Genomic DNA, 11,163 nt, shown 5'->3' on the forward strand with positions numbered 1-11,163 from the left:
ATCCTGATAATTTATTCCGACGACGTTTTCGAATGAACAAGCCATTGTTCATGCACATTGTTGATCGACTCTCCAACGAAGTTCTATATTTTCGGGAAAAGAAAGATGGTCTCGGAAGGATTAGTCTCTCTCCTCTTCAAAAGTGCACCGTAGCCATTCGTATCTTGGCGTATGGTTCTGCAGCTGATGCGGTCGACGAATACCTCCGGCTCGGTGAAACAACAACTCGGTTTTGTGTGGGAAATTTTGTAGAAGGGATAATATATTTGTTCGGCGATGAGTACTTAAGAAGACCAACACCGGCTGATCTTCAACGTGTACTTGATGTTGGAGAATATCGTGGATTTCCCGGGATGATAGGAAGCATCGATTGTATGCATTGGGAGTGAAAGAATTGTCCAACCGCTTGGAAAAGGCAATATTCTCGTGGTTCGGGTAAACTAACAATCGTTTTAGAGGCGGTTGCTTCATACAATCTCTGGATATGGCATGCATTTTTTGGACCTGCAGGTACATTAAATGATATCAATGTTCTTGATCGTTCACCTATTTTTGATGCCACAAGGGCCGCAAGCAGTTTTATTTGCTCAACGTCAAGAAGCTGTCCGAAAAGATGCCGAGCGTGCTTTTGGAGTCCTGCAAGCTCGCTTTGCCATTGTTAAAAATCCAGCGCTGTTTTGGGATAAAGTCAAAATTGGCAAGATTATGAGAGCATGTATCATACTCCATAATATGATAGTAGAAAACGAACGAGATGGATACACTCAATATGATGTTTCAGAATTCCAACAAGGAGAAGACAACGGAAGTTCACATGTCGATCTCACGTATTCTACAGATATCCCTACAAATATCGCAAACCAGATGGGTGTTCGGATAAGAATTCGTGATAGACAAATGCATCAACAACTGAAAGATGATTTGGTTCAACATATATGACATAAATTTGGACGTGATGAAGACAACAACTGAGCTCATATGCTTATTTCAAATAATTCTTGTTTATTTTACTAATCTTTATTTTTATGTTTTAATTTTAAAATCTATGTTTAAAATGTTATCTTTTATGTAATAAAAAATTAATTTAATAAAAAAAATTAAATAATATTTTAAGAAACCCTAAATAAGAGACTTGCAATGGAGGGGAAAAAATCACAAAGTTCTTAAACATGTCTCTTACGAAAATACTATTAAAAATAAATTAAGAGACCCATTAGAGTATATGGGATAAAGATGCCCTTATTATTTTTTATGCAATTGGTATTTGGTCAAAACTTGGTTCATGCATGGGCTTCTTGAATTTGGTAAAAACTCAGTTCAATGCATGGGCTAATAGGGGTAAACATTTTATCCGTTAAATTTGATTTGGTTCGTTATTTTTTTCAATTTGATTCGAAAAATCTGGATATCCGTAAAATTTCGGAGCAAAGCAAATATTAAAAATCAGTATCCGGTATAAAAAGTAAACAAATCACAAATATTAAAATTTTAAGAGCCGGATATCCGCTCCGACAACTATATAAATATATATTTATTAAATGTAGAGTTTTAAATGTATGAGTTTATATAATTGTTATTTTAACATATGATTTAATAAAATATATTTACATTATTGCATATAAAATTATTAAAAAAAAAAATTATGATAACTATAAACTTTTTTTAAGTTTTTCTTTCTTATAACTAATTTTAAAATTTACAAACATATAGTTTCATTGCTAATTTTATTTTTATCTTATATATCATGTATAAATATTTTAAAGAAACAAATTTATCTCCATCTTTTTAGATTATTTGTATTAACTAACACGAAATGATATATCCGTAAGTATTCGTAAATATCTGTAAATATCTAATATTTTCTGGATATCTTGTTTTCCGGATATCCGTATTTTTCCGAAGCAAATCAAATCGAAAAATTTGATATCCGTAACATTCGAATCAAATCACAAATAGCTCCAGAAATCCGGATATCCGATCTGTGCCCAGCCCTACGGGCTAACACGAAAACTTGGCCTTAGAATAAGACCAAATATGCCCACAAAGAAATGCATGCATATTTAATTTAAAAAAAACATGCATATGTGAACAGAAACAAACTAACGGTATATTAGAGGTATACCACTAAGCTTATTATTTGTAGGTTTTATAATCAAATATTTGAAGTATATAGAGAGATCGATCTGTAGACATTTTTTTGCAAAAACATGAATGAGATAAACATCGAGGACAACAAGCAAAGAGTGTCAGTTAATATTAAGGTCCAGATCAAACTAATCTCTGTTTTGTGGTCCAGTTAAGAGATCAATGGAACCAACAAGAACCTGTGAACTTGGTGCAATGCTCATTAATTATTTGATAACTGCGAGGCATCTTAGACCTCTACAGTGCTTATTATTTGATAGGTGCCGAGGCATCTTAGACGTTTGCAATGCAATGCTTATTATTTCATACAATTCAAGAGAAGCTTAGTTACTTCCTCCAAACACACGCTTAAGTCTCTTAATCTCTTCACGGCTAAGGAAAGTCGTGGCTTCAACGAGTTCTGAAGGCAAATCACTTGCAAACAGAGCACTGGGTACAAGCTGGACGCCGGGGTTGGAGCTTCCGAGCGCAGCAAAGGCCAAGGCAGGGCCTGTCCCATTGTTAAGCGCAAAGTGAAGAAGTCCTTGAGGAAACACAATAACCTCACCTTTCTGGAGAGTTTTCAAGTAAACTTTGTTATCAGAGGAAATAAATCCTCCGCGGATGGTTCCTTCTATAACTATGAGAACCTCAGACGCACCACGATGAATGTGAAGAGGGACTACACCACCCGCGGCTAAGTCAAGACGAACCACTGAGATTCCGAGGCCATTGACGCCTGAGAAAGCAGGGACAAAGCCGGTAGTCACTGCGGTTTTAATCATGTTAGAAGTGTTTCCCGCTTTGGCAAGACCAGAGAATGCGAAGTCGTTTGCGGTAACCTGGTCAGGGTTCTTGCAAGAAAATCCTGATGGGCCTTGTGGGCCGCTCGGATCAGCTACACAAAAGTCTTGAACTGAAGCAAAAGAGATGGACGAAACTAGGGAGAGGATGAAGAAAATGTTGATTATCATCATCTTCATTTTCTTAAAGATTATTTAGACAAAGAGACTTGAAGTTATGAGGGAGAATGATAAGCCGTTGAGTTTATATAGGAATCCATTTGAAGCTAGCGAGATGGAATTTTCTTGGTTAGCATTGCATGCATGTGAACTTTGGGTGTACGGGAAAAGGCCACATGGATTATATGATACGTTAGTTAAGTTAGGTGAAATAAAAATTGTTTTAAATTTTTGCTTATATTGTGGATTTATTTTGTTTTGACTTTTTTTGGTAGTAAGTATATTGATTCTTATAACATATTATAATAGATAATGAGTAGAATTAACTTATTATTCTGTTTTTGACCTTTTTGCTTATCATCAAAAAGCCAGAAAATAAATTCAAAATATAAATAAAAATTTTAAACAAATATTTTTATTATCAAAATATTTTCTTATTTTTAAAGTACGGATAAAATCTGATTATTTGTTAGAAAAAACGTATAGATATGTATAAAATCCTGAGAATCTTAGGTCTATTTTTTAATGTATCTATTCTTTGCTTTCTATAATTATTTGAAAAAGTCAATAAAAGATTTTGTATAGAATATATGAAAAAAAAAGTTGGAAGGAATGATTGAATAGAGATCATTGTGGTCCAGTTTTGAGCAGAGAGTAAACACGTCTGTTCCTTTCCTAACTGGGACTCTCTGCACAATATATTATCATCTCGTCTCATCATCTTTTATTCATCTAAATTTGTGTGGCTCTTTAACGTTCCCTCTCACTCACGGCGTTTACTATCTTATTCTCTTTTGACTTTAAACCATCTTTTCTTTCATTATGCATAGGCTCAGAGCATGATTATTGCAGGTCTCTTAGGTTGAGTCTATTAACGTAATATAAGATAGCTGTAATATAAGATACGGTCTCTTAGCTTTTAAATAAAAAAAACTAAGAGACGTCTCTTAAACAAGCATGCGTGTTAGGCCACCTAAAACAGAAGCAAACACTATGGGCCACAGTTTTAAAAATTATGTGTAGTTTAGATGGTTAACACAAAAATTAGGTGTGTGTAAGTGTATTAATAACTGCGTATGAATTACACAGTTCTCTTTTTACGCAATTGATATTGAGTCAAAACTTAGTTCATGCATGGGCTTATTAGCATTTGGTACAATAAGAGTTGGACTCTAAACCTGGGACTTACGCTCGGTGCTGCGTGAAGCCCAGTAGACTAAATATGCCCACAAAGAAAAACATTCATATATGAACAAGAACAAACTAAGCAACGTTGTTCAAAAAAAAGAAGAACAAACTAAGCAACAAGTGGAAAACTAAAATCAAAACAATATATGTTTTTTTTTTTTTTTTCAAGAATCTATCTTGCAACTGAGAAGCTCAAAAGGAGAGAGAGAGTCGAGAAAAAGCGATTGGAGAGTGGTATTGGGGGAGAGTCACTCGTCAGCGCGTGTCGGCACCGGTGGCTCTCCTTCTCTTGTTTCAGTGCAGGCGCAAGACTGGGTGTCTCGTGATGCCGTCACTCGCCGATATACCGGCAGATCTGAATTAGGGTTTTGCCCCGGGAAGCTTCTCGGTTCGTATCGGGACTTTCAACGGTGACATCTCGCCTCTCTTTGGATTCGTGGTGAGGCGTATTGAGGACGGTTCGTGGCGACAGTCATCTGTTAGTTCCGGGAGGTGGAGGCTCCAAAAGCTCTATTGTCGCCGCTAAAGATTCCGAGGGGCGGAAGCTTCTTCAGCTATGCGTCGTCGTCAAGTTTCCGGGAGGCAGAGGCGTCCTTTGCCTTGCGTCGTTGGCTTTTGTTTTCCTAGAGGTGTCTTAAGGTTTTGGTTTTATCTTTCTCGGCTTTGGTTTTTGCGGTTTAGAATTCGGTTTTTTTGGAGGAGATCCCGTCGGTGACGGTGGAAGCTCTCCGGTGGAATGAGGACATGGAGAGTGAAGCTCTCTCTGGGGCGGTGGTGATGAAGGATTACGGATGATATCTCGTCAAGGCGATTGACTCTCTCCGATATTGGAACCCTAGGAGCTTAAAGATATGCGCGGTGAAGTTAGACGGAACTAAGGAGTTCCGGTGTGGTCCGGTGATCCGTGTGTCGGATCTCCGATGACGATGATGGTGAGAAGCGGTGGTGACGCGACGACCTCGCGACACGTGTCCCTCGACGTCGAGGATGGCAACACGTGTCCCAACAGTACAAAGAAATGAATTGCGAGGCGGCGTCGGCTATTACGCGTGTAAGCTAGAGTTTTCTCAATGTGGGCTTTAGGCCCAATTGAAGGACGAGTTGTAATTTGGGATCCGGTCTGTTTTTGGGATTTTGTAATATGTATTGGACTTTGACATTTGGGGTTTTTGCCAAAACTAACCCACAACTTGATTTTAATCCCAAACCTATACCCAAACTTGAATCAAATGCAAAACTAACCTAAAAGCCTAGTGAAATTACAGCTCAACCCCTTGTGACCAAACAAAAAAATAGAAGCCATTTTTACGAATATAGCCCCAGTAAATCGTCTGAGTCGTCTGAGATGTTGGAAGTCGTCTGGACGACTGAAGTTTAAGTCGTCTGGTACCAGTTTATTTTAAAAATAATTTATAAATCTTGTAAAAAAATATTTTGATGCGTGAAAAATAAAAATCAAGTAATTATAAACAGTTTTAAGTGATATAAATTAAGATATGATAAAATTGATTTGTTTTGAAGATAGATGAGTGGAAGTAGTGAATCATGAAATACTTTGGTTTAGGAGTTTGGCAAACATATGTTGTAGTATTGTATGTATTGTTAGGGTTAGATTTTGGAAAACTAAAATGTTTTTTTCAAAAATTAGTTTTCACCTATATGTGTTTATTTATGTGTATAGTAAACACTTTTCAAGTTTGATTTGATTTTATGAAGTCTTTAACTAGATAATTAAGTTTAGGGGTTATGTTTAGGGTGTGGACGACTTATATTTCAGTCGTCTGTTGAATAATTTACTCGGACGACTTACATTTCAGTCATCTGGTGAAGAAATTAAAACAGACGACTTACATGTAAGTCGTCCAAATATTCCCGCCTAAAATTTTTTAAAAAAATTATTTTCCCGCTTAAATAATTTAAACCAGACGACTTACTTGTAAGTCGTCTGGAAAATCTTCTATTTTAGTTTCCCGCTAAAAATATTTAATTTCCCGCTAAAAATATTAAACTCTTCTGGACGACTTACATGTAAGTCGTCTGTTTTAATTTCTTCACCAGACGACTGAAATGTAAGTCGTCCGAGTAAATTATTCAACAGACGACTGAAATATAAGTCGTCCACACCCTAAACATAACCCCTAAACTTAATTATCTAATTAAACACTTCATAAAACCAAATCAAACTTGAAAAGTGTTTACTATACACATAAATAAACACATATAGGTGAAAACTAATTTTTGAAAAAAACATTTTAGTTTTCCAAAATCTAACCCTAACAATACATACAATACTACAACATATGTTTGCCAAACTCCTAAACCAAAGTATTTCATGATTCACTACTTCCACTCATCTATCTTCAAAACAAATCAATTTTATCATATCTTAATTTATATCACTTAAAACTGTTTATAATTACTTGATTTTTATTTTTCACGCATCAAAATATTTTTTTACAAGATTTATAAATTATTTTTAAAATAAACCGGTACCAGACGACTTACACTTCAGTCGTCCAGACGACTTCCAACATCTCAGACGACTCAGACGATTTACTAGGGCTATATTCGTAAAAATGACTTCTATTTTTTTGTTTGGTCACAAAGGGTTGAGCTGTAATTTCACTAGGCTTTTAGATAAGACATGGCTGATTTTTGTTTCTCCGACTGATTTAGTGATCATGAGCTGGCTGAGTTATTTAATCTACAGCTGACTTATTGGAGGTATTATGGCTGGTTTTCGTATTTTCAGCCGTAATGAGCTTGATTAACAGTAAACTCAGCTTAATTACAGCTGACCTATTAGCAAAAGATTAATTACTAGAATATCATTCATTTGACGGCTAAGTTATTTGAAAATACAGCAGGCTTAATGTTTTCCAGTCTAGTTTCTACTGATTTATTAGCGAAAGATTAATTAATGATATAGTATTCACCCTGCGAATGACTTACATTTGTAGTTATGGCTGATTTATTAAGGTGAGTTATAAGTTCGTTTTGTTGCTGCCTTACCGATTTTCCATGTCATCAAAATTTATTTTCCAAGTCATTATTAATATTACGACAGTCAAAATTAGGGTTTATGTTAAAGACGTCGTGTCTTGTTCTTCATCTTCATCTTCTTCTTCATCATCATCTTTTTCTTCTTCTTCTTCTTCATCTACCTTCTTCTTTTGATACCCATACCTGATATTTTGAAATATCTTCTTCATTTACTTTTATTTTCTCATTTTTATTATTTTCATTCATCTATTTCTGAAATCTTATGAATCCGGTAATTATTGTTTTCGCGACGACAAAGACATAAAATTGAGCTAGTTAAAAGGAAGGCGGAGAAACAAAGTAGGCAGAGAAGACGAAGTTGACGAAGAAGATGACAAATTTAAAAGCCGTTTTGATATGTTCGACGAATCGAACGATGCCTTATCTGAAGATGATAAATTCAGTTTATACAATGAGTCTCCAACACAAGACAAGGATTCACCAAGGCTACCTCATAAGAAGAGACCTCACAACATTTTGATGACTGGATCGAAAAGGAATCCATAGGTTAAGGTTGGAGTTATGTCAACGAATTGGATGAAATATCAGTTACTAATTCGTATTTTGGCTTAGTTATGTATAAAAAATGCATGAGTTATAACAACGAATTGGCTGAGTTATCAGTGACTAAAATTAATGTTTCGGTTGAGTTATGTATAATTATTGATGAGTTATGCTAACGAATTGGCTTAGTTATCAGTGACTAATTCATGTTGCTAACTTACTAGACGGGCATAGAGATTGTCGTCAGTATAGTGTCTCGAGATTAGCAAAAGTTATGTCTGATTATGTACAGATTCACACGCCTAGTAAAGGGAGCAATAATAATTGCACTTACACATGAGTTATATTTGCAATTAATACACCAATATAAATTATATTTACAACTGTCTAATTTGTGATTTCGATGAGAATGATAATCAATAGTCATAAGAATAACTAATTCGGCTGAGTTATGTATAAGAAATGCATGAGTTATGCCAACGAATTGGCTGAGTTATCAGTGACTAAAATTAATGTTTCGGTTGAGTTATGTATAATTATTGATGAGTTATGCTAACGAATTGGCTTAGTTATCAGTGACTAATTCATGTTGCTAACTTACTAGACGGGCATAGAGATTGTCGTCAGTATAGTGTCTCGAGATTAGCAAAAGTTATGTCTGATTATGTACAGATTCACACGCCTAGTAAAGGGAGCAATAATAATTGCACTTACACATGAGTTATATTTGCAATTAATACACCAATATAAATTATATTTACAACTGTCTAATTTGTGATTTCGATGAGAATGATAATCAATAGTCATAAGAATAACTAATTCGGCTGAGTTATGTATAAGAAATGCATGAGTTATGCCAACGAATTGGCTGAGTTATCAGTGACTAAAATTAATGTTTCGGTTGAGTTATGTATAATTATTGATGAGTTATGCTAAGACATTTTTCATATATTAAAAAAAAAAAAACTTTGAGAAAAAAAAAACAATATTACTAGCGGCAAGGAATTAACAGAAGTAAAATGTATATATAAATCTACTAGAGTTACCACTAAGCATATTATTTTTATATTTTAAAATCAATGAAAAAATAATCAAGTAAAATATTTGAATATCGATTTGTTAGACCGTTTTTACCAGGAAAATAATAATTGCAAAAACATGAATGAGATAAACATCGAGGACAACAAGCAAAGAGTGTCAGTAATATAATTCACATAATGCATCGAGCCATATGAGAAAAATTGACAAGTTGCATTTAATAATTTTGCAGCACTTTGCAGAGAGGTCCAGTGCTCTGTATTTTCTCTCCTATCTGACACCTTTTTGTACCCTAAGTTTCGTCTATTTCCGATTTCGACCCCTCTTTTTAACATCGTGACACAGACAACACCTCTGTGTTTTCTCTAATGGGACCTATAACACACAATAAAAAGTAGAAAAGACCTTCACTTCTGACTCTGATCACCAAGTTGGATCCGTACCGTACATACCCAGAAACCCTTGATCAATTATTACGCAAACCTATACGATTTATATTTTTTCACCATGAAATCTATTTATTTACCTTTCTCTCTCTCTGCTGAATCATTCTCTCTGACTTCTTTGATAAAAAAAAAAGAGAATACTATAGTTTAGCGATTGATACCGAATATATTTTTCGACATCGGACAGAATCAATGATCTTAATGTCGGATCGTCTGTTACAGACGTTTCATCAGTTTTGTATCTAGTTGTGTCCTACGAATGTCGTTGGTTATAGTTTGGTGCTCACTCCTGGTTGGTTTCAGACTGGTAGAAAGTTTACAAACCAAACCGATATCATTGCTTGACCGGTTTACTTGAACACGCATGTGAACTGTATAATATTTCCCCCTTTGAGCTAAATGCACTATGTGCCAATGGATTCAAAATTATTTTTGAAATTACCATATTGAACTCATTCTTTGCAAGATAGATTCTTTAACAAGACTTGAAATGTCTCTTAAATGGTTGGGAACATATGTATAACATGTAAATATCATCTTATATTAACTTGTGTTTATGATTTCAAACTAAAAGAATAATATACTAAAATGATAAAACATAGATCATTCTAGACAATGAATGGCAGGATAACTTAAAATAAAATAAAAATGATGTAATTGTGTAATGAGTTGGTTCAAATAATAGCGCATAGTTACGTTGGAAAGTTCAGAGAAATTCTAAGAATAGAAGAAATACAGAGACATAAATATATGATCGGAATTATTCTTTTTGTGCTATTGAATTGTTCCCTCTTTCTTCTTTTTTTGCGCATTCGCCTCAACGAAGACTGGTTGTGGTCGAAGGTAGCTGTCTAGCTTTGAAAAACAATTTAAATTGTCTGTATTCACCTTTCATACTAAAATGGTAAAACGTGAAACTTTCAAAAATCTCAAATTTGATGGGAAACTTAACAACTATGGTAAGAATAAAGAAGAACACTTTGTTGATTGTTCCAAAATGAAAGAGTAATTAGATTAATGAATATCATATTTTGAGTTTGGGAGATCAGATCTACAGTATAAAGCTGAGAGCAGACTTGGTTTCTAGAATTTCCACAGCGGAAAAGGTATGTAATTTTTTTGAGATAAATACATAATTCTATGCATTTTATCTGATCTTTCACTACAAGAAAACATATTTATTACAAGGGTCATATTCCTTGTTAATTCGTTGTACTAGAAGGGTTACAACGAATTAACAAGGAATAGCGTTTCGTTGTAAAACGTCCGTCGTAATGCAAGATTCGTCGTAACATCCATGCAACATTTACGACGAAATAAATTCGTTGTAAAAGCGAAAGAGAGTATTTCGTCGTAGTTTCGAAGTTACGTTTCATCGTAAAAGACTCGTATAGTTTCCTTGTAAAGTCGTCTTTTATATTTTAATTTTCAATATTTTATTTTATAAATTATATATTTTGATTTTGAATATTTCATAATAATATAATAATATGACAATGCCGAGTAAATTTCCCGTAAAGATTACGAGGATTTTACAAGGAATTACTTGTAAAATCCTCGTAATCTTTACGAGAAATTTACATCTCATAGTCATATTATTATATTATTATGAAATATTCAAAATCAAAATACATAATTTATAAAATAAAATATTGAAAATTAAAATATATTTTTTAAAAAATATATAAATGTCATAAAATAATATTCAAATTAATAATAGAAAACAAAAAAATTGAAAAATAAAAAGCTAAGGGAGAACGCCGTCGAAGTAGTTGTTGGAGGTGTTTCTTCCTGGAGAGTCTCGTACTTCATCTATGAGTTCCGTCTCGAAGAGTAGGATGAAGTCGTCCTTGTGGCTT

At 34.2% G+C, this 11,163-nt stretch overlaps 1 protein-coding gene across 1 annotated transcript; it reads right to left on the reverse strand.

Annotated features, from left to right (window-relative positions):
• Positions 1 to 2,321: 2,321 nt before the first annotated feature.
• On the reverse strand, positions 2,322 to 3,150 carry LOC106324894 (germin-like protein 1). The gene has a single exon (XM_013762895.1). The coding sequence runs from the start codon at positions 3,105 to 3,107 to the stop codon at positions 2,469 to 2,471; it is 639 nt and encodes a 212-aa protein (XP_013618349.1). The 5' UTR covers positions 3,108 to 3,150; the 3' UTR covers positions 2,322 to 2,468.
• Positions 3,151 to 11,163: the final 8,013 nt, after the last annotated feature.

The sequence above is a fragment of the Brassica oleracea genome, chromosome C2, assembly GCF_000695525.1.
Source record: "Brassica oleracea var. oleracea cultivar TO1000 chromosome C2, BOL, whole genome shotgun sequence".
In the NCBI taxonomy this organism is placed as follows: domain Eukaryota; kingdom Viridiplantae; phylum Streptophyta; class Magnoliopsida; order Brassicales; family Brassicaceae; genus Brassica; species Brassica oleracea.